General features: G+C 34.0%; 4 protein-coding genes across 12 annotated transcripts; 1 reads left to right on the top strand and 3 right to left on the bottom strand.

The window, feature by feature from the left end:
* Positions 1-1,245: 1,245 nt before the first annotated feature.
* Positions 1,246-7,961, bottom strand: LOC115234463 (zinc finger protein 2-like). Of its 2 annotated transcripts, none has more exons than XM_029805549.1 (6): positions 7,689-7,961; positions 6,930-7,497; positions 5,836-6,791; positions 5,512-5,734; positions 4,417-5,373; positions 1,246-4,116 (listed from the first exon to the last, which is right to left on the bottom strand). In XM_029805549.1, the coding sequence occupies exons 1-5, from the start codon at positions 7,781-7,783 to the stop codon at positions 4,582-4,584; spliced, it is 2,634 nt and encodes an 877-aa protein (XP_029661409.1). In that variant the 5' UTR covers positions 7,784-7,961; the 3' UTR covers positions 1,246-4,116; positions 4,417-4,581. The 2 variants fall into 2 exon arrangements, with proteins under 2 accessions (XP_029661409.1, XP_029661410.1); XM_029805550.1 differs by lacking the exon at positions 7,689-7,961 and having other exon boundaries at positions 6,930-7,268; positions 7,346-7,483.
* Positions 7,962-8,750: 789 nt separating this feature from the next.
* On the bottom strand, positions 8,751-11,164 carry LOC115234464 (tubulin--tyrosine ligase-like protein 12). The gene is made up of 3 exons (XM_029805551.1): positions 11,054-11,164; positions 10,750-10,973; positions 8,751-10,656 (listed from the first exon to the last, which is right to left on the bottom strand). Exon 3 carries the CDS (start codon positions 10,634-10,636, stop codon positions 8,798-8,800), a length of 1,839 nt encoding a protein of 612 aa, XP_029661411.1. The 5' UTR covers positions 10,637-10,656; positions 10,750-10,973; positions 11,054-11,164; the 3' UTR covers positions 8,751-8,797.
* A 16-nt stretch (positions 11,165-11,180) lies between these two features.
* On the top strand, positions 11,181-13,592 carry LOC115234465 (phosphoacetylglucosamine mutase). The gene is made up of 4 exons (XM_029805552.1): positions 11,181-11,398; positions 11,551-11,621; positions 11,695-13,021; positions 13,184-13,592. Exons 1-4 carry the CDS (start codon positions 11,304-11,306, stop codon positions 13,320-13,322), a joined length of 1,632 nt encoding a protein of 543 aa, XP_029661412.1. The 5' UTR covers positions 11,181-11,303; the 3' UTR covers positions 13,323-13,592.
* On the bottom strand, positions 13,088-24,880 carry LOC115234467 (RNA-binding protein 4.1). 8 transcript variants are annotated; one of them, XR_003883920.1, is made up of 10 exons: positions 24,664-24,843; positions 23,122-23,145; positions 22,129-22,468; positions 21,488-21,757; positions 20,724-20,943; positions 19,473-19,607; positions 19,330-19,386; positions 15,687-17,376; positions 14,076-14,234; positions 13,185-13,313 (listed from the first exon to the last, which is right to left on the bottom strand). XR_003883920.1 is itself a non-coding variant. In XM_029805556.1 (9 exons), the coding sequence occupies exons 2-9, from the start codon at positions 24,715-24,717 to the stop codon at positions 17,337-17,339; spliced, it is 1,137 nt and encodes a 378-aa protein (XP_029661416.1). In that variant the 5' UTR covers positions 24,718-24,746; positions 24,854-24,880; the 3' UTR covers positions 15,981-17,336. The 8 variants fall into 8 exon arrangements, 7 of the variants coding, with proteins under 7 accessions (XP_029661419.1, XP_029661416.1, XP_029661414.1 ...); XM_029805556.1 differs by lacking the exons at positions 13,185-13,313; positions 14,076-14,234 and adding an exon at positions 24,854-24,880 and having other exon boundaries at positions 15,981-17,376; positions 23,122-23,142; positions 24,664-24,746; XM_029805554.1 differs by lacking the exons at positions 13,185-13,313; positions 14,076-14,234 and adding an exon at positions 24,854-24,877 and having other exon boundaries at positions 15,981-17,376; positions 24,664-24,746.
* Between the last annotated feature and the right edge of the window lie 1,554 nt (positions 24,881-26,434).

Raw genomic sequence — 26,434 nt, 5'->3', positions numbered from 1 at the left:
GGAAAGAGCAGTGATTAGGCGAAAGCGGTAGCTCCTTTCCGACCGAGAGAGTTGGTTTATAGTAAGGTATCAGCTAAGAAGCTGTCATCATCTCTTACTATGCTGCACAGAATTTGAATTCGCCGAATAGATAGTAATTTAACTTTTTGCGAAATAAATTAGATAGAATATGTACATTTGAAATTTTTGTAAAGTTTATCCCCGCAAAATTGAGAATATATAATTATAAATTATTTCTAATTAGAAAATTATACCAAAAAGAGAGATTGAAAGAAAAATCACGCGACGCTCGGGGATACACTGAAACGAACGGAAGCGAATGAACGGATAAGTTTTTCTCACATTTCTAATTCGATTCACCCTCCGATTTATTGTACGCTGAAGGAGGGATTCGCGCGCGTGCGACGTGCGTTTGACTGCTCCGCAGAAAAACATAAATGATGCAACATCTTTTTCTAAGATCTTCTAAATTATTCATATATATATTTTTATATCTTTATATTTTATAATCATTCGTAATTATAATTTATTATAATTTTACGTATAATTTAATTAAAGTTAAACAATTATAATAATTGTATAATTAATACTAAGCAAATTGCCATTTTTCGTTATCGCTCACATTTAGCGAGATGAAGCGCGATAAAATGATGATCTAGTAGATATGGCCGGTCTGATATACGTGAAAACATTTATAAATATTTTGCGCACTACGTTTTTCAGTGGAGCAGCCGCGTTGTTCTTCCACGATGTTCCAAGCAAAGCTATTGGAAACGGTTAGCATCGTGTCGTACAATCGCGCGTGTTTCAAGTCGTGTACGTTTCTGTAAATTAACCCCTTCTCCGCTTCGATCGGGCACAGTGATATGATATATATTGAAAAAATAACTTATGTATGTCTCTCGTATTATTTGGAAACAGAGAAGCGCGAGGATCTAAAAGTTGCGTATTCTTTTCTAAAAAGAAATTCTATTGTACCGAAGGGGTTACGAAGGCCGATGCGTCTCGTGCTAGCAGCGTCTCGCGGTAATGTCAATCGTGAAACTATACGTAAACAACAATTGGGTAGCAATCGCAATCGATTGCTACATACGTAGGTTCAATGAATCAGATTCGATTGCTGTCCAACTGTTACTGCAGCCATTGTCTTCGTTGACATAGCGCGATCAATAATCTCTACACGAAGATAATCTACGACTATAGGCGGGTTTGAAAAGAGTTAAAGATTAAAATAGTGAAATTTCGATATATAGAAAGTCTTAATATAAAAGAAACAAATGCATTTATCGGTATTATATCTCAGTTAGTCTATGATTATTCTATCTGTAATAGGGTATAAGAAGTTGTGATTCTTCCTTAGAGGAAGGCTAAATCCGCTTGTGTGTCTACGAGACCCTTCACAGATATGAGTCTGAAAGAAATTATTAGCAACTGTCAAGTATCCGCGGGAATCTTGGCTTCCTTAACAAGGATAAATGCGAACGAGCGCTGCCGGCATCGATACGTTAAAATTCTTTGCGATCACGCGGACGCATTGCTCGCCATCGGATACGCGCGTTTCGTGAAGTGCCTAAAAACCGTCGAAAGAGAAAGTTACGGCTATTAAGACCCAACGACAAGGTCGCGCGCGAGTCTTCGGCACGTCGACGTGCATATGATGTACGACACACTCTAACACGATTTTATCGTCTCATTTTATTATTATTTTGTCTTTCTTTTCTAATGGGACAACGGATGGAGGCGTTTGTAAATAGTATAAATAATGCGAGATGCGTTTTAAGTGAAAAATGAAAAGAGGATATAATAAGTCTAATATTGAGAAAATATATATATATATAAATAAGATATATATTATATATATTATAAAGAAAAGTGTATATGTACACGTATACGTGTGCGTATATGTGTATAAGATTATTATTATTATTATTATTATTATATATACATATGTATGTATATATTTATCTTGATAAATAATATAAGACGGCGACGGGTTCGCGCGATCGATTCTTCCTCATCGTCGCGGCGATATTCGGACGAGATTCGTTTTTACTTGCGCGCATGACTACTGTTCGGTAGTATTTGTCGACATGATGGGGCTCTCTTGTTCTCCTGAGTTTTCCTGAAACTATTTTTCCCGACAGACATTTACAAACTCTTATATGATCAAAGATTTAAAAGCGTTATAGGGTATTCGCGATATTTTTCTCTCAACATGGATAACTCGCGTCAAGTTCGTAATTTATTTCAATATTGGGCTTATGTTATAGCTCAAAACTATATACGATTATTTGTATTATTCTACTTATTATATTGTCTGATTGAAATTTAATTATTTATTACGCGCGCGCATTAAGTTCTGGGCTATCATTACGAGCTCGTCCAATTTCGTCTCTTCTTCAACCTCCTTCCTTTACCATGAGAAAATCGTGAACGAAGAATAAAAATTCCGGGCGAAAGGAACGAGAAATCGTCGATGGGGAAGCAATCGGGCATGCCGATCCTTGCGCCGTCGTAAAAAATTAGGGCTGGAAGGATGCACGACGTTGTACATTGTAAATAGTAGCGCGAAGGATGACAGTTACAGAGAGAGACAGAGTTAATTAATTTAAAAGAGACGAGAAAGAAAAAAATATGGGATAAAAAAAGAAGCGGCCGCGAATCGAGGTGATATCGTCAGGCAAATGCACGGCACTTTCAGGTCATTCGGTTCGCATAGCGTTTTCCAGAAGCGTGATATCTGTCCGTCGTCGGTCTCGACGAAGGCTCGAGAGCGATCTCTCCAGCGCTGATTGTCCTTTAGTGTCGGCTTTTGCCCGGCTTTGCCAAGTTCGCGCTAACGAATCCGCGAACGCAATCGAGCAATCGGAGACCTCGCTGAAAATTATCGCGCGCTCTCGAATGAAAACTCTCTTCGAGTCATCGTCCGCCTTGTTATTCGACCCTGACGCCGTGCACTCGCAACGCGCGCGCCGGGTGCGCGCGTTTTAACGGAGCTCGCGGAGATTATTACTCTGAGAGATGCGTAATTATGTATCGTCGACGACCACGCGCCGATCACTCGGTCATACCGTACGTAAGGAGGAGCGTGGCGTTGCGAGGCCGCTGCGTTAAAAAAAAGAGGAAAGAAAAAATGATACAAATAATTGTTAACGAGCGCGTGACGAGTTTTGAGCGATGACACCGCGACGGTCATCCGCTGTTCGAACGAACAAGACGCGTGCGACTCGATCGGATCCACGTTTGTACTTGCGCACAAAAGCACGTGTGCTCCTCGATCATTTAGGAATTGAGAAAAATTAATCGGCAAATGTGGGAGAGAGAGAACGTGTTATATGTGGGAAATCGCAATTACTCTAGTCCTATATGCGGTCGACGAATAATACGGCACACGTGTGTTCGCGAGTGATCGGGCGTGTCGCCATTTCTTTTCGTTTCTCTTTGTTCTAAAAAATCGTGGAGTTGTGTATCGCGTACTGTTCTACCAAAACATATTAGCAACAACAGCAGCAGCAGCAGCAGAACTGACAGTCAAAATGGAGAATCGTTTAACTGGATATTGAATGACAAAAGTTGAATAAAAAGAAACTGCAGCGCACGTGCGATATGAAAAACGACAAGAACTATCAAAAACAATAAAGAGTATTATTCTATATATAACAATGACTTTCATTGCACCTAATCTTTATCTTTCAATTCCCAATTAGCAGCTTAGACAATTATTATTATCTCATAAGTTTATCCCTCAAAATAAGTGATTATTATAATATCGATACATCGCAAAGAATCATACATGGAAATTAATTTTATACGTTATATATCCGCTGTTTTATATCACATTAGTATAGTAATACAGGAAACCTAGTAACGTATATACGAATGATATAAATATTCAAATACTTACACATTTCAGCTAGACAAAGTACTAACCATACACTAAAGACATTGATTTACAAGATCTTCATTCTTTCTTGAAAAACATTGTGGATAAAAATATCGACGAAACTCATTAGTAAACTATAATTTCTTGCGAAAATTTCAGAGTCAGACTCTATCAAATATAATGATTTTTTTCTCGAAACGTGGACAAGGACGTGCAGCCTCCTCGGATAATCTCTGGAAAAATATATTTGACATAATATACATATGTTTTTCTTATCTCAGTTATAGAGAAGATAATTGTGTAATAAAATAAATTACATGATTTATAATATTTGGATGAATATATAGTTGCACTTATGCAAATTAATTATATCCATGCATATATGTCTTGATTGTGCTACTGTGAAATATTATAATCCGATTGCAATCTTTGAATAACAATTTCGAAAATTTCTACATTATCGAATTGTAGATAGAAATTATGCAGATCAAGAAAAGTGAAGAATTTTAATTTTATTTTTGTGTTATACTTACAATACGTTGAAAAATATATATATATGCATGTAAACACTCCATAGATGATACTTTCGAGGCGTAGATTCTCCTCATTTTAAGATATTGGCAATAGCTTTTCAATTCATATGCCGATAAAACCAGCACTATTAGTCAAAAATATTATTTTATATTAGAAAATTGAAATTATTCAATTTCTCTTTCTCTGTCCGAAGAGGCAATTGTACGGGCATAAGCTCGAGAAACGTATGACGGCGAATTGACATTGTTTGAAATCACCGAAATATCTTGTTTATGCACTGCGATATGCTTTAATATATCTTTTTTCCGTTTAAAGATCTCGTTGCATTGGCTACATTGCATTAATTTGCCATTGTGCGTCTTGGCGTGCTTCAACATATCATTCTTTTGCGAAAAGCTTTTACCACAAGTCTCGCAAGGATACGGTTTAACGCCCGTGTGAATCCTCTCGTGGACAATTAGCGCACCTTTGCGCGTAAAACCTTTGTTACAATAATGGCACTTGTGCGGCTTGAGACCTGTGTGGATCTTCATATGTTGGCTGAGATTACTGGAACATCTATATCGCATATTGCACACCTTGCAGACATACGGACGTTCTCCTGTGTGTATCCTTTCGTGGATCAGTCGCGCCTCTTTCGAAACAAACGAATTTCCGCAATAGTGACACATGTGCGGTCTCTCTCTCAGATGCATCGATTTCTTGTGATACATCAACGAGCTTTTACTCGCTAATTTTTTACCGCATTCGTCGCACCTGTATAATTTATCGTTTCCGTGTACCCGTTCGTGATTGATCAAAACAGTGCGCTTTGGGAATACCTTGTTGCAAATATTACACCGCCATATCTCCTTGTCATTACATTTCTTTTTGATGCTATCTACTATTTCTTCCTCGGTATGTTTTTTCCTATGTATCTTTAATTCGCTCATAGACTGGCACTTGTAGGTGCAGACCTATAAATCAGTTAATCTCTCTTGTCATATTGTTTTCAATTAGTTTTCAATGAGAATATACGGCTAATACCAGTATATACAAAGATAAGAAATTTGAAAAAATCACACATAATTTTAACAAGCTACTAATGTACTTACACTACATGTATAAACTCCAATCGCATTATGTCGTTTCATATGCGTATTCATGTTTCCTCTGCGATTAAATGTCGCATCACAAATAGGACATACATGCTTATTGGATCCATGCGATAATTTGTGTTGGCGTAATTGAATTCTTTTGTAGAAGGCTTTCCCACACTGTTCACAAGAATAGGGCCTGTTGTCATCATGTTGATTCATATGTTCTCGCAAATGAAATCTGTAAAAACACGAAATAAGATAAGAAATACAATTTATATAGAAACTAAGTTTGTAAAGTTAAACAAAATAATTTTGAGAATAACTTCCTGCAATTATTACCGTGATCTGAATGCTTTACCACAGGCCTCACATATGTGTCTTTTCTTTATAGATTCATCCAAATGAATTCTTTTATGACCTCTCAAATTATTAGAATGCTTAAAACTTTTTCCACATAGATCGCAAAGATATGGCTTATCTATTCTGTGAGTAGCTTCATGAATGTCTAAGCTAGACCATTTTTCGTACATCTTATCGCATGTAGAGCACTGAAATAATAATCGCCCCTCATGCGATTCCATGATATGATTTAACAAGTCTTTTCTATTATGATAAACTTCTTTACAATGACCACACCTTTTATTCATTTCAGTGATAAGATTTTCATGAAGATATTTGTGATTGTCATAATCCTGCTGACATTTAAATGCTTGATTGCAAACAGTACAATAAATTGACTCATATATTTTAGCTTTATCAGTAATTTGTTTGTTTTCATATTCTTTATTGAATGTTTGAGAATTTTTTACTTTAAAGCTAACCTGCTCATTCCTATACTTTTCATTTTCTGCAGTTCTAGGTATAGTTATATGTTTAGGAATATCCTCTTTTTTACTACAAAATATTTTATGATTCTCAAATATTTCCTGTGTATCGCACAAAGTTTGGCACTGCAAGCAAAAAATGCTATGATTTTCATCTTGGATTTTATCTTGTTGAATTTGTGATATTTCTTCCACGATAGTCTTATTAGCCTTGCTGTTAACTTCTGTACAAGTTTGGATTAGAGTATTTAATTCTGATGGCACAATGTTCTTTGCAATGCTATGAAAGTTATGATTCTGTATTTCAGAACGTACACCATTTTCTAATTCTCTCAAACTTGTTTCTGAAGGATTTACTATCTTATTTGTAATAAATGAATAAGTATGCGTACTCTCGTCTGTACACATCTCTTGAGCCATCTCTAATGAACATTCCTCAATTAATGTATTGTACTTATTTTCATATTCTGACTGCAAAATATCACATTTATAGATTATACAATAAATTAATATTAATAAATTAATAAATATTTTAAAAACATTTTTTTCATATATAAGCAAAAACTCTAATAATGTTTATAATTGCTAAGAATTAATGTTTTTTCTTACCTGTCTTTCAATATTTAGGAATCTTTTCATCCGCAAATCAGTACGTAAACATGAAACAACTAAAGAGTGTGCAATTTCCAATTTGTTGTAACAATCAATGCACATTTTGTGTGGCATTGAGTCTTCTATATCAATTGAAATAGGCATATGCAAATTTATTTTTTCTCTTAATTTAAACTCTATACCCTTGGCTGCAAAGATATCTATCCCATCTAAAGCGGATTCACCACAGATTCGGCATAAATTGGTAAATCTGATAGTGATATCATGATATTCATCTGTCTCGACATTCATATTGCAATATGTCAGAGGCATATTGTCATCTACCTCTTGGAGATGCTGTGATTTATCAAATATATTTATTGAATCCTCATTATCGGTACTTGTGTTGGTCCTAAATAAGGCAGGAATAGTACCTTCTTTTTTTTCTATGGTAATAGGCACAGTTTTGCTTATGTAACAGCGATCTTCAATATGATGGGAACAAATGTAATAATTTAAATGTAATTCTGCATTCGATTTTGTGGCTAAATCCGATCGACCGCAACATTCCGCCCATACTTTGGCTCTATAAAAATTATTTTAAAATTTTCAATAGTCAACTTATAAGTATTGACAGTGGTAATGGTATGGTAATTATAGATAATCGTCGATAATATGAAAATAACGATAAATTAATTTCCTAACTACTGAAGTACCGTTTATCCTATGTGAACATTAAGAATTAAGATACGTTAACCTATCTTATCAACGACTTACGTGTCATCATTAGGAAAATTAATGAAAATAACATTTGACGAATCTTCATTTTCCGAGGAATATTTACAATTTAATGCAGCGCAAACGATTCTCATATTGAATAATTATTGTTAATTGTACAGATGTAAGAGATCAAGATTTATTATTAAAACTTTGTTTCCCGTGGATATGTTTTCATGCTTGAACCGCGGAGAAACAAGAAAAGAGAAGTTGCTCCCGATAGGTTACAGTAAATGCGATTGTTACGCCAATATATTCACGTTTTTCGAATCATTTTCAATTCATTCATTCTCATTAGCGCGCCTTACTTTGAAAAATTATACATTTCAGATTATAATTTTTTATATAAATCTTATGCTAGTTAATCTTAATGACTAAGAAGATGATAACACAAAATCATCAATTGCCTGGAAATGTAATTAATTTCGTAATGCATTTCACAAATCATTAATATAGTTAATATAATAGATTTTAATATAGTAAATATTAGAGTTAATGTTAAGAATTTATATTAGTTAAAATATTACAAAGTACACACCACTCTTATTTCTTTACGCTATATATTATTTAATAAACTGCAAACTAAAATTTAAAAAAAAGAGATGTCTTCTCGGAAAATAAAAATTTGGCGTAAAATGATAACATTAAATCAATTTACATAAAACAATAGTGTTTCTTTGATCAAACTAAGAAAAAATATATTTTTTAAATAAACTAGTAGACTTTATATGTGATGTTGACACCAATCATCGAAATTGAAATTTGAAATGCAAGAAGATACAGAAAAAATATTTGTCTAAATTTATATTACAAAAATATTTCTCAGCATAATATTGTTAAGACACGCCATCGTATCTAAGTGAGTTCGAATCACTTTGAAATCCGAATATGTTCCGAGACAAGAGTCGGAGCGAACATTGTTCGCATCAAATATAAAATATTAAATGACGTTTTGAATATAGCTACTTGATTATAGCTAATATAAAAAGATGATAGAGAGAAAGAGAGAGAGAGAGAGAGAGAGAGTTAACAGTCATACATTTAATTAAGAAATACTTAACATATATTTTTTTCTTTTAATAAAGCCAAACGATCTTGTCACATTCGGATCAATCTAATGTATGAAAGATTTCTGGATTTTCAATATCCAAGAAAAGGCATTTAAAGATATCATTATAGAAATCCGGATAATATTCGCACGCTCGTTGACAATCGGGCGTAAAATTTATTTCCAACAACTTGGGCTGCATTTCGGAGTCCTTCCATTCCAGCATCAAGTCAGCGGCATACACGGCTCTGCTTTGCGGACTTTCAGCGATTCCTTTTGGCGGCGGTTGCGCTATTGCGGCTTCGAAAACCTGTCGTAAAACGAAAAGAATCTTTGGTTCAACATAGGTTTTCCATGGATAGTCGGGATACTGATTTTCCCATTCCACGATGAAATCGGCGCATTTTAAGTGAAAGAGCGCATCTTCCTCGGTATAATTCATGACGGTGAAATGTTGCCCGTATACATCAAAATTGTTCAACGCGAACGGTAGATTTGCGAAACGCAGGAAAAAGTTCGCGTAAGCGTACGCTCGCAATGGTTTTACTGATTTGAACAATACAACATATCTTATGTCGAATTTCACTTGGTTGATATCCGGCCTGTTATATAAAACTGGTCGCGCGATATATTTCTGCGCGATTTTAGGCCCTGTGCAAGGTAATCTGAGAATGTGATAGAGATTGTTCGTAATATGAGTGTCCAAGCCTCTGGCCAGATTCCACGGTTTGCAAATCCAATGATTATCCAAATCCTTATCTGCTCGTTGTGTAAAGTAAGCAACAAACTGCACCAATTCCGTGCTCAAGTTATATGTTGTCGGTAACCATGCTGGATAAGTTTCGAGAGTATCTGGATCATATAATTTATCTATCGCTTTTCTTCTACATACAATCGACAAGAGATCCTTTATTGTCAAAATATTTTCATATGGAAATTGGTTTATAAAAACGTGAGGCGAAGAAAGGCTCAATTCTTTATATGTTTTGTAGTGAGACATAAGCCACAATATGTCTGCTTCTTCTTCATTATCAGTAATTTCAAATGCTGGATCCGTCAAATAATTAATAATATTATCATAATGTGAAAAAACCTTTAATTTTTTACTAGTATCTGCCTTTAGTTCATCCGTTATTTCTGGCAAGCTTTCATGAACATGACCTGTTGAAAAGTAATCTACATCTGGCTCAACCTGTTCAAAATTTTCATCCTCAAAGGTGCTGTCAACCCAAGGCAATAATAATGCACGTCTCTTTTGAAGATCTTTTGTCTGACCTTCTACAAAATCTCTTGTAACTTCATCACCTGCATCAACATCTTTTATAGGAAACAGAAGTGTATAAATTACACCTTCTGGCATGTGCAGAAAAGGCACTGCTCTAAAATTTGGTTCATTGCTATGATTTATCGCTGATCCAACTTCATCCATAACATACCATATTGGCATTCTGTCCTCTATTGCTCCATAATTTACTGAATATGACTGATTGTATCGCCACATTTCATTCATAACATTTTCAATTTTTTCCTGTTCTTCGGCTTCAATATCTAGGCCCATCAATAAGCACATACGATCAAGCAGATTGGGTACTTGGATTAAATTTTGTCGAGCATTACCAATATCATAGGTCCATGCATGATCAATCAAATAAATGTTATTTGGATCTTGAACACAAATGCCACTTTCCGCAGATACGATTAGTTTCCAAATTGGCTCTGTATCGTGTCTTTCTTCATTCTCATATTCCACCTTTGCCAATTGGAAGACAAGACCACCATCAAAAATTTGATTCTTTAGCTTCTTGTACAGACTTTCCCAGAATAATTGTGGAACACCATAAGATTGAAGCTGTGGCTTGTGTGTTTGAAGAAATATATTAAATAAATTTGTACCATCCATTATATAAAATTAGATAAGTCCTAGAAAGAGAGCAAACAAATATTTAACAATAATTTATTCAATGTAAGAATAACAAAGTTAGCATATATTATTGAAAAACGATCGACACTTACATATAATATAGTTAGAAGAAATTTTCTAAAGTTGATGCACATGTGATAATCAATTTATTGATAGAAAATCAATTTGAATAGTTAGCAATATCATACAAAAAAAAACATTTAAAATAAATTGTATCCACTTAGATTTCACTGAGAGAACAATTTCTCAACGCATCTTGCATTATGTTAAATAAGAATAAAGCAAAATTCTTGTGCTTTCCAATAAATACATCCGTCTAAAATCAAATCGTAACAGATTAACATAAGTCTGGTTTACGACTTGATTGATTTAGCTAGCACAAAAGCACATATATACTTTTATCTAGGGTAACCAGCATGGTTGACCAATCAGATTCTGGGTCTAGCCGAGATGTATCTAAACGATGCACGTCGTACCTAGATATTCGTACATCCATGACTGTTAATCCAAGCAATACGTCAGACGTCAGACGTCAGCAGTAGATATCTGTGACCGTATGGTAGCATATCCTCGTACGCAATGTGCTATCAGTGTTACGTCAATTGATATATTGAAACATTGAAGCATATATTGAAATAAATAAATTATGGAATCCAATTATTTTCAAAATATCGTGAATGTAGAATACAATCGGAAATGTGATAAAAGAATTGACTATGGAACAGCTGGCTTTAGAACAAAGTAAGATAAATTCATTTATTTCTCTCATTGACACCTGTTGATTCTTTTAGCTGAAAATATTACATAAAAATAATTTTTTGGCGGCATAATATATAGTGATATATATTAATCTTATTTAAAATATGATCCTAAAATGTGTATATTAATTTTAGGTCGGATATTCTGGAACATGTTTTATATAGAATGGGTCTTTTAGCAGTTTTAAGATCAAAAGCAAAAAGAGGTGAGAACATATAAAATTAAAGTTTGAAATATTTTTGAATTTATATTTTCTTCAATGATTAAACTTTTTACAGCTGCCATAGGTTTAATGATTACAGCAAGTCATAACTTGGAACCTGATAATGGTATCAAGCTCATTGATCCTGCTGGTGAGATGCTTGAAGCTTCTTGGGAAACTATAGCGACAAATTTAGCTAATATACAAGATAGTGATTTGATATCAACATTAATACATATATCTACAAAAGAAAATATAGACTTATCAGCACCAGCCATGGTGATAACAGGAAGAGATACTCGTAAAAGCAGTCCTATCTTATTAAATGCTGCAAGAGCAGGGATCAGAGCTTTGAATGGTAATATTACAGATTTAGGATTAGTCACAACTCCACAACTACATTATGTCGTAGTATGCACAAACACTAATGGTGCTTATGGCAATCCCACACTACAAGGATATTATTCAAAACTCGCAACAGTATTCAAAAGCATAAGAGGTACTAAGAAAAATAATAAAAAATATGAAAGTATATTACAACTAGATGCTGCAAATGGTGTCGGTGCTATTGCAGTAAAAGAATTTCAAAGGTATTTAGAGAGTGCGCTGGATATTAATCTATTTAATGATGGAAGTGGAGGGTTGAACCACATGTGCGGCGCAGATTATGTCAAAGTACAACAAACTATGCCTTTAAATGTCCCTTCTAAAACAAATGTCAGATGCGTCAGTATAGATGGGGATGCCGATAGAGTGGTGTATTTTTATGTAGACGAAAATAACAAATTTCATCTTTTGGATGGAGATCGAATAGCGACGCTAGTGGCAGCTTATTTCAAGAAACTATTAATGACTAGCGGTTTATCTTTACAATTGGGCTTAGTGCAAACCGCATATGCCAACGGTGGTTCAACCGATTACATTTCGAAAGTATTAGAAGTACCAGTTGCGTGCGTGCCAACCGGCGTAAAGCATTTACACAAGAAAGCACTGGAATTCGATATTGGAGTCTATTTCGAAGCAAATGGGCACGGAACCGTAATCTTCAAAGATACTGCTAAAGAAATTATTAAGAATCATGCTAAGAACGAAAGACTGTCGGAAATACAAAAAGCGGCTACTACAAAGCTGAAAGACGTAATTGATTTGATAAATGAAACGGTCGGCGATGCGTTAAGCGATATGTTGTTAGTCGAGACTATATTACATTCCAAAGGCTGGGACATTGTCGATTGGGAAAGGAGTTACAATGATTTACCGAATAAGCAACTTAAAGTCAGTGTGAGAGACAGAAATATTATAACAACAACAAACGCGGAAAGACATTGCTTGACGCCCGTCGGTTTGCAAGAAGAGATTGATAAAACAGTCTCCAAATATTCAAGAGGTCGATCTTTCGTTAGGTATAATGCAATAACTTTTTTATTATACAAAGCTTTATTTAGAAATCTGTAAATCGCCTATTACTCGTTCAAAAATTTATTTAAAAAAAAATCATTACAATCGAAAAAACTAGTTGTACTGAAGTGTTATAACTAATGTTCTGATCATGACTTTTGTTTCAGGCCTTCTGGAACTGAAGACATCGTGCGAGTTTATGCAGAATGTGAAAACTCATCAGATGTTGGCAAATTAGCTACAGAAGTAGTCTCACTCGTGTACAAATTAGCAGGTGGTGTTGGACCTGAACCCAGCCTATCGTGATTAAATTCAGAATTATCATATAGTTACATCCATTATATAAAAGCCATAATTTGTTTGAAATATTCTGCTGGATTCTAAGTTTGCGTATTTAAACTTGGCGCATAGAATATTGTAAAACGATATTTAAACAAATTTCAATACAGATATACTAAAGAAGTAACTGATCACTTAATCATTGAAAAACTTTTCACATTACTTTACTGTATTATAATTTGTGATCAGAATATGTATTTTATTAAATGGATTATGCTGCAATAGGAGAGGACAAGTTTCTAATTGACATTTTTCACTTGTCTGTTTTAGGGTCTAATTTTACGCAAAATAATATATATACTCTAATATACTATAGTTATATATATAATTCGTGTCTATTTAGGTATTTTTGCATTTTAATAAAAATTATACAATTTTAACCACGTTAATTTTTCTTTGTCTTATACTCCACAACGAAAATATTATGTCACTAATATAATATAATCAAATTCTTGTCAGCAAGAATATTTTGATTTAACAAGCTAATATGATGCGCACATGCTTAAGAAATATTAAAGTTTTTATCATATTTAAGAACTTTTGGGATTAGAACAAAGAAAAGCATATTGCCAAAAAGTTTTATCTCTTAAAAAATAATCTCACATTAAATGTGAATTTATCAATAGCAGTTATTGTAACAATGCTTTATACAGTATATGAAAAGAATATAATTGATAGTAATTCCGTATTTCATTGCTGTATGTGTGTATACTTTCTTACTTCTCGTTACATAAGTGGCCAGGCTTTATTATCCATCTTCTTCACACATAAATCTCCTTCCTTGGACATGTAAACGAGTTCACTGAATGCTTCTGTTATTAGAAGTTCCTATTGAGTTCATCTCAATGTCCATTGGTCTCTCCTCATCCCGTTTGTAATCTATTAAAAAAATTATTATGTAGAATGTACATGAGATATCCCACTAATGGTGGGCTTAATGTAACATATTTAAACTAGCTTATCACTTATCCCTATAAACGCCAGTTAATAAGGAGTCAATAATTCGTAGAAATTATGTTTTAATTATTGATATAACTGTCGTATGTTACTTTACTTTAAAAATTAATATTTTAGAACTTATAAAACGGATCTTAAATATAATGTCAAATAAAAATTAGTATTTTATATTGACAAATATATCGTAAAATGAGAAAGTGCACTTGTTAAAAATATAAATTCTGGTGAGAGATGTAATGCATATCAATTGAACAGTTAATAGGAGCATTGTACAGGTCGACAATATTTCAGAAAACTATTTTTCTGTGACATTCTATCAACATTAAAATATGAGCTGTTCCAAAGACGTAACAGCGTATCTTACAATGGCGCTTAGTTTCATCGCGAAAGGATGTGTTAAGCGGAATTTTTAAGAATTTATTCTATGGAAAGTTTCGGTGGCGGTAGGATATTAAGACGAACGATTCGCAAATTGCGGCGATAATATTAGCGAAAAAAACACTATGCATTTTGTTTCCAATTCACGCATCGCATTCATTTACCTTTTGCGTTCTAATTCCATCTCCTAAAATACTTATAAATGCATCAATATAGAAAATGTAATAAAATTGAACATATTGCACAAGATGCAATTTTTATTTTATGTATAAAGTTAATCTATTTCACATCTACTAAAGATTAAAAAGATTGAAACGTTTAGATTTTTTAAATCTTTTCTTAGTGCGCGCGTATCAGAACAATTTAATATAATTTAACATTATGTAAAACAGGATCAATTGTTTAAATCAATATAAAGTGATACTGATTTTGTAAAATAGTTTCAGAGAATTTGTAAAATTGTAAAAATATATGTATATATGTTACAAGAATATCATTTGTGAAAGAGCAATATAAAAAAATAAGTAAAAAAAATCTAAGGACATACATCGGAAAATTCATTATATTAGGTGATTAAATCCCGATAAGATTAAATAGAAGAAAATAAAAGTGTAAAACATTTAGGCAAATAATTCAGACAAGTAGCTTGATAACTCTTAATGAGACTGGATAAATATCTCGATATATGTATCTACAATCAGAAATTAATGAGTTTTAATGAGAATTATTTTGTGAGTCTATGTGGCAGAGACGGAATTAGAATCGATGCATTTTTATCGCAATGCATAACATTGAGATTACAAAAAAGCGGCCGCTTTCTTTATACGCGTTTCGGTAATCGACGTACTTGTTTCTTTTCTCGTTTAACAGTTTGACGTTTTTGTTCGACCGGACATTCTCCATTCGCACTTATAGAACATTGATATAGTAGGCCCGAGGGCGCTTAGGTTTTCTCAACAGATAAAGTATTATAATGGTCGCACGCGTTGAACATACCTTCTTCTTGGTCAAATTCAAAGCACGCCAGCTTTGAGCGCAAACGCAATTTGTGGCGCATTATCCATATATCGCAGGTTGGTTTATTCGCCGATCGGGTCGCATCTACGGGTAGCCACGCATAGCGAGTAATCGTCGTAATCGGTTTCTTCAATAATCGCAGGTCAACAAGCCGCCCCAAGGTAACGTACGGCAACGCGTTCACCGCACGCGTTCACAAATCAGCGTTTCAGTGCAGTACCTAACTAAGTAAACTGCACCAGCTGGAGATTGACGTTTTGCATTGTTATCGAGTTTTTTTTTTAGATCTTCCTATATCTATGACAGAGTTTGTCTCTTTTCAAAATTTTTTGTTTTGGAATATTATTAAATAGATTTTTATACTGTTTCATTATCATACATTATCATATACTGTATCGTTACATGATGCGTTTATATAATAATATATAACTTTCAACTTCACATATACTTTATATTAGATTATTATAAAATTAATTCTCCTAAAAATAATTTAAGATTACAATGCACAACATCGTCGAATTAAGAATTAACATTGAGTAACATAGTTGAACGCACGCTGATTATTACTAATTGATTTCTTCGCTTCTGCGAATAGTGCAAGTAGATATGTCAGATGAATAACTAGTATTCTATCTGATATCGCTGCTGTAACTTGATATCTCTCTCCAAACTAAATCAGCTTTTTAAATAATATTATGAGAATTAAATTCTTGACATTTATATGAATAATAAATATGCAACGACAAAGAAAAATAAAGGCAAAATGACAAATACTTTTTCTCATGAATTACAAATTGAAAATAGATGTTATTGATAAAATTATATTTTTTATACTTTAACAATCAATAACTAATTAAATTTAGTAACAGTTTTATTACGCACAAAACGACTGAAAGAAGAAATAAATTATATTATATTATTAAAGATTTTAAATAAAGATTACTTACATTCATTTGCACTTTATTTCTTTTATATAAAGATACATTAAATGTATGATAACTGTTATTATATATGTAAGTTTCTCTGCTCTTTATGAATGAACATTTAAAATATTATGTTTGAGTTCTTTTAAGTGTTAAAAAAAGATTGTACAGCAACATTATCAATAGTATAAGTCACCCTTTGTAGAGAATTAAAGCTATTGAATGTAGTAAAATTATCTACGCTACAATGTGGGCATTCAGAAAATTAAGTTAAGGGAAATATTCAACCCACGTTAAATAACATATTGGATTTTATTTATTCATAGAAAAAGACAATAAGAAAAAAAGATGATCTACATGAATAATATCCTGAAAATTCTTTTCAAACACACAATAAACTAACGTAAGAGATATATAAATTTTGTTATTAATTAATAATAAATTTTTCAATTTCGATCAAATTTATGTCATCCACTGATAAGTGGATTATCCTTACCATATCTTATGATAGAATTAAACATTATAAGTTATATATAAGTTTGTCATTATAATCATATGGACTCAATGTCGGACGCAGAGGGCAGAGTTCCTAGATAATCAAGTCCATAAGCGAATGATCGCTGCTTAAAAGGCGGTGATTTTTTTATGATTTTTTTTTTATACGGTTGCCTTTCGCATGCGCTAGCATGTTTGCTTTAGTATATTTTTAGTACCTCGGTGGCATCGCGTCTGCCGGACCTGGGAAGCTAAAAGGTCAGAAAATGAAAAATCGCAAAATTAATCACGTGATCGCCTTGCTGGGCAAGGAGAAAGTATAAGATGTAACACTGACATGCACGATCAGCGCGGAACGCATCCAGATGCGAATTCGAATGCATATCTGACGGTATGGGTTCTGATATGGTATTAAGGAAATATTGGGAGTTTTTTTTTCCACGTCGCAGCGCTATATAACGCACATTTGCTGAGAGATACAGCTACCAGATCTGGATAAGATATTTATTTCGTTGTACGTGTTATTTATTACTGAATTTGTACACTTATATGTGTATTGTTATATTAAATTTATTTAAATAATATTTTGTACAAGAAATTCAAAATCGAATCTTCACTCATAGATTGTCAAATATCAATTCTTTAAATATATGTAAATTATTAATATGTGCCAATTATTCGATATATTATTATACGATAAAATAACATTATATACAAAGATGTAAAGAGATTAATCATCGTTTTAATTAAGTATAGAAGAATATATATTTGTAAAGAGATTTTCGATTTAATCGCAGAATAAAGTAAAGCTCACATCCAGTTCTGATTAACTGCCATACATGTAAGAAGATAGTCAATCGGTACGCCGCAATCGGTCATCTCTCGGCACTGTCGCAAGTGCATTTGGAAACTGGATTTATTTCCGTAGAAAGCAGAAGAGTTTCAAGTCGTCAAAAGACTTTTGTCGGACGTTCGATCGTCGTTCATTATGAGCGCAACGCAACGCTTTGTTGTTTTTCGGAGAACAATTTGAATTGTAGGAAAAGTGTTTCAGATTATGGCAAAAGGCGAGGGAAATAAAATGCGAAGGATGTGCATTTGTAGTTTCGCAGACTGGAAGTTTTGCGGTGCGCAGTGTATATAGTGATGATCGGTTTATATTCGCGACGCGAGATAGAAAATTTGCGGAAAGATTTCGTCTTCCGAGATATTTCCGCGGATCGTAAGAATTTTCGCGGAACATATTACGCGCTATGAGAACACGCCACAGAAATCAGTCATCCGGAAAATATATTTTCGTATTTGTAAAAGAAATTTCCGCCATTTCTTCGATGGCATCTCGCCATTGCCGGAATTGCCGCAGGATGATCGCATGGCGCATCTTGGATGGACGTTGAGATCGAGAACTTTCATCGTGGAGTACGTAAAAGAAGAGAGGCGATGTATCACGTAAATATATGTAAAGTGAAATGTGTGGCAACAAGTCCCCAAATTGATAAATCACATGTTAAAAATACGTATGGTAAGAAATTAGTTAATTTGCAGGAAATTATATAAAATCTATCCACGAGAATCGATATTTTTCTCAAGTATATATTATTTTTCAAATAATTTCTTTTATCATTTCACGAGAGTTATCACAATATTTGGTTTAAATATTTTAATTAAAGCATATTATCATAATTAAAATAAGTTTAGAAAATTTTATACAAATACAAAGATTATAAATATGTACTATAGTGTGTGCATATTATTAATTATAAACAGCCATTAAAATTTATAGAACCTTCAGCAATGGTAATTTTCAGCCTCTGTTCTCTTTTACACTCATAAGATAAAAAACGTCGGCTCCTTGTACACGTGTACCGATGGATGCAATGATTTGTTTACGCAAAATAGCACGTACACGGTAAAGGTATACTTCCGTATATGTGTCCAAGTGTCGCGCTAAGTGTCACACCTTATACTTTTACAGAAATATTTAACCTGTGTCGATTCGCATAGAAATTGCATATGTGTTACACATAATCGAGATAAGAACGAGAGAGGCATATGTAACGCAAAGAAGAGTGGATACGCTTAGTTTGATAAGCATACGCATATAGAGTTCGCTTTCAACATCAACGTGTGTTTAGTGTGTTACTTTCATAGTCGCAGCTTTGATGAAACATATGAAAGAGATAACTTAATAAAGTGCAACTTACCGTCCGCCACCACGTGGAGGACCATATGCATCTGGTCTGTCATATCCCTCGGCATAACTGTAACATAATGGACAAAGTACATATTAGCCATATGTGGAAAATAAACATTTTTTTCCAACAATTCGCCGCAATTTGTTACTTACCCGCCAGCTACTGGTGGATATCCACCACTGGGTACGGCACTGCCAGGTCTTCTACTAAACATATCAGCTTGTGGTCCTGGACCAGTGCTGTAACTAGGTGCTCCAGTGCTGTAGCTAGGTCCAGTACTCATGGGCCTGTTAAATGGAGGTATATCATTACCAGAAGGACCATCCCTCCTTTCGTAGGCCATTGTAGATCCCTGACTTACCCCCCCAGGCCCACCCATCATATCCCCTGGCCCGCCCGGATAACCCCTGTTGTGCATAAGTTAATCTATTTTTACTCTACCCTAGACAACATTTAGAATATTACTACACTGCTACATAAGCATTGCTGCAATATGTCGCTTAATCGCTTTGGTTAGAATAAAAGTGAAGCCTAAGAATCGTAGTTTAAGAAAATTTGTCAAATCCGATGGCGAACTGTACAAATTTTTTTATAAACTGTCGTTTTTCCAATTGTAAATGTATTTGTACCCACATTTCTAGCAAACTTAATGTCTACACTGAAAAGCCGAATTTAATCAATTTTAATTAAGTTAAAAAAGAAAAAAAAAACCAGTGCTGACATTTACAAAGCATGTATATAATAAGAAAAAATCTTCAATTTAAATAAAAAAGTTTTCTTACACGTGTATAATAAAGCTGTTGTAATGAAAAAAAGTAAAATCATACAGTGCAATATAGACGATTCCAACAATTACGGATTAATGCAATTTTAACGAAAATGTGTATTTCCTAATAATAGAAAATGCCAATATACATATATAAATTGATAAATATTGGATAATCTACATTTCACTGCACTAAGTTACTTGTAAATTTAATTAAATTTAATTATATTTAAGTTATGAAGAAGATCGAGCTCATAAATTAAATTCAAGTCTCATATTTAGAAAATGTTTCATATCGCATGAATAAATTTGTAATTATGTTTAATTTCCAATTATATATTTAAGATTTAAATAAATGTTGTATATTTTATAATTGAAAAATAATATTGCATTAAAATAATATCTCAAACCAAAATGAGTTTTAAGCATTTATGATTCAATATTTTGTGAAATATATAAATCATGAGCTTCATAACATAGAAAGATGTATCAATATTTGTAAATATAACTATTTAACTATATTTACAGATCCACTTTGGCTTGAGAAACAACTCTCAATACAAGAATAAAAATTTAAGATTTAAAAAATCTCGAAAATTAAGAAAAAAGCAAAAATAAATTATAGAAATTACATTACCAGTGACTTTCATCATATCCCACATCTGTGTACCCAGTTCCATATCCAGTAGTGGCAACGGCGCCACCACCGTTTCTCATTGGTCCAGTCGCACTTCGGTCATAATCATTTCTAGCTGTATAATCGACCGTGCGACTGGCGCCAAAATTATCGGTACGACCATAATCTACTGGACCAGGTGCACCACGATTGAAATCTCCCGCCATACCACCACCAACTACTATAAACAATATAGGTGTTAAGATTTTGAATTAAATTGATATTTCGCGTTTGTTTCACTTGGAAAGTTTGTGCATCCCTTTGGCTTCATGTATCTCATGAGATTTTTATCGAGAAGAATTAAAGACTTAATAGATGAACATACATGATTAAATAAAGAATATAGAACATCAATTGAAAGATTATGTGGGTATTTATCCTTAAATCAATAATTTACGTTTTTGAAGTAGTTATTTTTTTGTAAGATGCAAATAATAGATCTAGGGTAGATGTTTTCATGATTCAAACATTTGAAAAGCATGATATTCTTGAAGAAACTTTGTATGTTCGTCTATATTTATAAGATCATTTAATATATTTGTAATAATAACATATATACTATAATAACAATATTAAAAGCCGAAAATTTATATTTTTTCTCGTCTTAATGTCATTTTTATGCAATTGATCCATACGAGATGTAGGCGAAGTGGTTTATATAACTATATAGGCGGATTCTCACATACTTTCGAAGTTGCACAAACATCACACACCACCGTGCTTACCATAGTCTGTTCTAGCACCGAAGTCAGCGCGACCGTAATCAGCCGTTCGTCCATAATCCGCCGCACCGGTCGGTCCGTATCCTCCCACGGCACCGGCAGCTGGTCCATATCCGCCACCCATTCCTGGCGCCGTCGAGGTGTAACCCATCGCCGCGCCACCCACGTTCTGACCATAAGTGCGATCAGCATAGCTAGCACCAAAGTCCGCCCCACGGCCGCTAAAGTCTCCAGCTCCACGATTGTAATCGGTGTACCCGGTTGCGACGCCACCTGCAGCAGATCCATCGTAACCACGGAAGAACTGCAAAGCACGCCGAGATATCGAATTGGTTTTTAAATGTACATTGTCAAAGTTATAGTCTCATTTCATTCCAACATACTATTTTCTCAATGCGCTCTGCAATATAGAATATTACATCATTCGCAGAAGTTCATAAATCGATTTAATGAAGCAAATCCTACTTTGACACTTATCGATATGGGGAAGATAGAAAAGAGGTAACAGACGGAAATAAATAAAAAATGTGACAATATGTAAATGTGACACACATATATACATAGGGCATATATACTTGAGGAAAATTAAATGAGAAAATAGTTTTGTCGGAATTTACAAATAACGATGTGCAAACTATACCAACCTCTTCTATCATTGTATGGTCCAGGACGAGCGTCTCTACCACCGTCTCGTCCTCCCCTACCACCTCTCATTGGTCCACCTCTTCGGTCATCTCGGCGTCCTCCTCCACCTCCACGTGACTTCCCGGTTGACTGTTCCACGTTGATCGTCGCTCCTTTGAAGTTGGAATTGTGAAGTGCCTTAATTGCTGCAGCTGCATCCTCTTCCCGTGCCATGTGGACGAAACCATATCGATTCATGACATCACATTCTGTCACTTCACCAAAGCGCAAGAATAATTGTCGCAATTCATCATTGCGACAATTTTCTGGCAACCGGCCCACAAATATTTTTGTTTTCCGCTGCAACACATGAAGAAATGATTATTCTCTTTTTTTTTCTCTCTCTTTATATTAAATATGATAATTAGATACATTAATAATATTGTGTTTTAGAACCTTTTTGGTTGATCTATAATTTGCAACAAAATTTTCAGAACAGAATTCTATTTATAATTCTGTATGTGTCACATGATTTAATGTATATATCCTAATATATATTATGATTTGTATGTATTTTATATGCTCAAAAGTTTTCTTTAATACATGAGACTTAAAATTTATACATAAGATTGTCTTGAATTTTGTCTTAAATTATAGATTGTCTCTAAAAAGACCTTAATATAAATAAAATATTACAATAAAAGTGCAATCTTGATATAAAAGTATAATTTAATAATAATTGTATCTCAAAATCGATCATACATTTATTGCAAAAGGTATGGTGTCTGTTTGAGATTTATTATTGCTCAGTTATCTTTCAACATTTTACAAAATATATGCAATTATAATAATGTAAAACTATACTGAGCATTGTATTATCAATATGACTAATAATTCAATATTATACTGTAAAATAAAAAAGATCTTCATTTTAATCTCTTTTAATTTTAATTTCTTTGTAACATATAGTAGTTAATTAATTAAAAGTATAAAAAATATTTGTATGATCTTACCGGCTGATTAGATGAAACCATCTTCTGAAAACATAATTCATCAAGATTACTATTTCATAAAAATAGGTATTAAATAATTTCTGCATTTTAATTTCTATCATTTCAACTATCTTTTATACTGAATAGGTTTTTCATGACTTGCAATAATGAACTTTGGAATAACTTAGCTAATTTGGAACTTGAGAATGAAAGAATTATCCAATGTAAAAATTTTTTATTATATAAGATGAATATTTTTTGTAATCTCAGTATTATGTTTGTTATAAATTAAGCTGCCTGCTATATTTTTATACTACATAACAATAGGTGTTTTGCCAATATTAATATAGCATTGTCCATGTAAAAGTAAGTATTTCCAAAGGACATCACTAATAGCGTTTTCGAGTGAAGCAAGTTTGATCTCTCTGAGAGCGATTAAACCCAATTTGCCATGAATAAATGTTCGACCAAAAATGGGTTTTGAATCTGATTAATAAAAAATAATATATTAATAATATAAATAATATGAAATATATCCCGTATGACGTTATTTTGGCTTTAAAGCACAAGATTCTTTGATTAATTCCTGATTAATCAATCGAACTTATTCGAAATATTTCATTAATTAATCTAAAATAATCCAAATACCCTAGTAACCCAAGACGGAGTTTATGACGCCATTGATCGCTCTTAGAGCAATCTAACTTGCTTTACTCGAAAACGCTATAAAAATATTCACATTATCTTTCAATTTTAAGCGCAAGAGATTATTATTGAACTAGGGAAGAGAGAGGGTTAGGCAATAATAACAAATAATAGGAGATGCGCAGATAAAAGCTTTTTCAAGGTTGCATCGATCCAATCTCGATTTTATCATTAAAGGCCGGAAAATTGCGGCCATCATCGATCAGCGGTCATGATTCATCTTTATCGATAGAAGACCGGCGGCCGTATCATATATTATACAATATCAGATCGCGATGTACACGTGACACAAAGTATCCCGTCTAAGAAAACGCGATCGGTCCCGCTGATGGGCCATCCCAAACATTTGTCGCGATCGACAGTATTACTTACGTGTAACTGCGCCGTTTTGGCGAAATAAATCGAAAACAAAGGAGAGGGAAAAGAAGTAACGATTCTTGCAACGAGGAAAAGAGAGATGCGAAATGGCGGTCAAAGTCGAGTCCGCTCGGTATATTCTCGTATGAGAGAGAACGCGAAATAAATGGACGGCCAATGGAAGTACTGCCAACCGTTGTCTGTGAAAAAGTTACCGATCCCGGTTGCCCGCGTCATGTTGTGTGACCTCGATCGTCCAATTTATTGATCCCCCCCCTCGAGGCTTTCACGCGAACGACGCGATGTAATCGTATACATATTAGTTTATCCAGAAGAAAGAGATTGAGAGAGAGAGAGAGAGAGAGAGAGAGAGAGGGAAAGTTTACAGAAATGTAATTAGTTTCGATTGTCGACGCGACGAAATCAATTTTATCCCTTGAAAGAAAGATGGAACGAGGGATGGAAGGGGAAGAGAAAGAGAATTTACAGAAATGATATTACCGTTCCAGCCGTGGACGTCTCCGAAGTAGCGTGGTAACTGACAGACGTATCCATCGATAATGCGGAAAAAAGACAGAAAGGAACTGAAATGAATAGATCAATGTGCAGAAGCTATTATATCGTATACACGCGATCGTTGTATCTCAGCTCACACTCTGAGTGGCACAGTACGACGCTTCCCGTAACTTACGTTAAAAAAAAATGGCTCGCACGTCGCCGCTGCTGTGTCTCGTTCGTTGTGCGGGAACAGTGCGGCCAACCTTGCCGCGCGTCTTGATCCCGCTTATTTCTTTCTTCTCCCCTTCCACGTGTCTTCTTCGTACCGCGCGAGAGGGCGGCACCAGTCTCGACGAAATGTCTCTATAAAATTTCACCACCATATCGAGGATTTCGATATTTCGAGTATCGCAATATTGCCTCTCAAAGTTTCGATTCGCATTTGTTTCTTCACCGTTAGTGCATCCGCTCGGGCGGGATTCGCTCCGTTCAAACTGTTCCGTGTGTGCGTTGCTCTCGCGATTAATAACGTCTAAAAGTGAATTTTATGGACGAAAAACTGTTGGGAGTGGCTCGTAAATAATATATCGGACGTGGCGTATCATGAGTTGTGGACATTCTCAGACGGAAAGCGAGACTTGCAAGTGTACAATCGTCGTCGTTGCGCCGATATCGCGATTCCGATGATCCGTGTGTGCGTGCGCGTGTGTGTTCATTTCTGTGCGGCGATCAAGATTGCCTTCTCATATTTCACGTTATCTCTTGGCCGAAAATTAAGTCGTACGATCATCGTTTCACAGGTATGATAATTTTTATATAATTAATATTGCATCGATTTCATGTTTTGGAATTGGAATAATTTACTCCAGAAGATATGCAACTGTGAAATAAATAAATTTGTAACTTTTATTTTGTAGTTTGCTATTCTCGAACGTTTAGATATTCTGAGAATCACAATTCTTGAATAGATTTTGAATCGTTATCTGTTATTATTATCGTCGAACGACAAATCGAACATTGCATACAAATATATATACAGGCGTCGATCTTTTACACACACATACACATACTTTCGAATTTTCCAATAATGGACGCATTCAAGGCGGACGCATTGTATTGAGATATTCGTGCATTTTATTTTAATATTTTAAGAAGTAATCTCAGTATTTTTGCCGTTGAACAGGAAATAAATTAAATTACGTTAATTTTTTGCATATATTTGATGGATCTTAATAGATCACAAACAGAATTATCTTACAATTCCGCATATATATTCAATGATAAAATTGCCGATTTTTTTCAGAACCAATAATCATGATGCGTGAATGTCTAGATACGATGCGACTTGAAAATGTCTAATCCGGAAGTGAAAGGCATTGATGCCTTCCGTCTGTAAACTCACCATATGCTATTGTAATTGTATGCCACTATCGCAATTTCGATATTGGCAATATTTTTTTTACTTTTGCAAATGTCCAGAATGGATTAAAAATTCTCTTTGCGTGTTTCGCATTATTTTCTCGTCTAAATGTATTCAAATGCAATCACTATACGCGCATTTATCACCAGGTATGTGTGTATGTATCATCATCTGTAATTAATTACTCCGATATCATATTTTTTGAATTTTCTTATTGTTAAAAATAATATTTTCAAATTGCCGGTATATACGTGAAAATGGTGAAATTTAATTTAGATTATTATTATTTTGTATTATCGTGATATTAATCATCGATAGAGGGAGCAGCCTAAAAAAAAGAAAAGGCGACATCGC

This window comes from Formica exsecta, unplaced genomic scaffold (assembly GCF_003651465.1).
Source record: "Formica exsecta isolate Colony F162 unplaced genomic scaffold, ASM365146v1 scaffold2, whole genome shotgun sequence".
In the NCBI taxonomy this organism is placed as follows: domain Eukaryota; kingdom Metazoa; phylum Arthropoda; class Insecta; order Hymenoptera; family Formicidae; genus Formica; species Formica exsecta.
Note: the sequence above shows the minus strand (reverse complement) of the source record. Positions and strands in the feature narration are given on the sequence as shown.

Excerpts from the sequence above, each read along its gene's own strand:
- LOC115234467 (XM_029805554.1), bottom strand. The coding sequence starts at position 24,717 with ATGGATACGTCTGTCAGTTACCACGCTACTTCGGAGACGTCCACGGCT. Across the intron at positions 22,469-23,121 it reads TGGTTTCATCTAATCAGCCG|CGGAAAACAAAAATATTTGT; the intron begins GTAAGATCATAC and ends CATGTGTTGCAG. Across the intron at positions 21,758-22,128 it reads ACCATACAATGATAGAAGAG|GTGGCGTCGCAACCGGGTAC; the intron begins GTTGGTATAGTT and ends GATCTGCTGCAG.
- LOC115234464 (XM_029805551.1), bottom strand. The coding sequence starts at position 10,636 with ATGGATGGTACAAATTTATTTAATATATTTCTTCAAACACACAAGCCA.
- LOC115234465 (XM_029805552.1), top strand. The coding sequence starts at position 11,304 with ATGGAATCCAATTATTTTCAAAATATCGTGAATGTAGAATACAATCGG. Across the intron at positions 11,622-11,694 it reads AAGATCAAAAGCAAAAAGAG|CTGCCATAGGTTTAATGATT; the intron begins GTGAGAACATAT and ends AACTTTTTACAG. Across the intron at positions 13,022-13,183 it reads AGAGGTCGATCTTTCGTTAG|GCCTTCTGGAACTGAAGACA; the intron begins GTATAATGCAAT and ends CTTTTGTTTCAG.
- LOC115234463 (XM_029805549.1), bottom strand. The coding sequence starts at position 7,783 with ATGAGAATCGTTTGCGCTGCATTAAATTGTAAATATTCCTCGGAAAAT. Across the intron at positions 5,735-5,835 it reads GGTAAAGCATTCAGATCACG|ATTTCATTTGCGAGAACATA; the intron begins GTAATAATTGCA and ends GTGTTTTTACAG. Across the intron at positions 5,374-5,511 it reads TTGGAGTTTATACATGTAGT|GTCTGCACCTACAAGTGCCA; the intron begins GTAAGTACATTA and ends ACTGATTTATAG.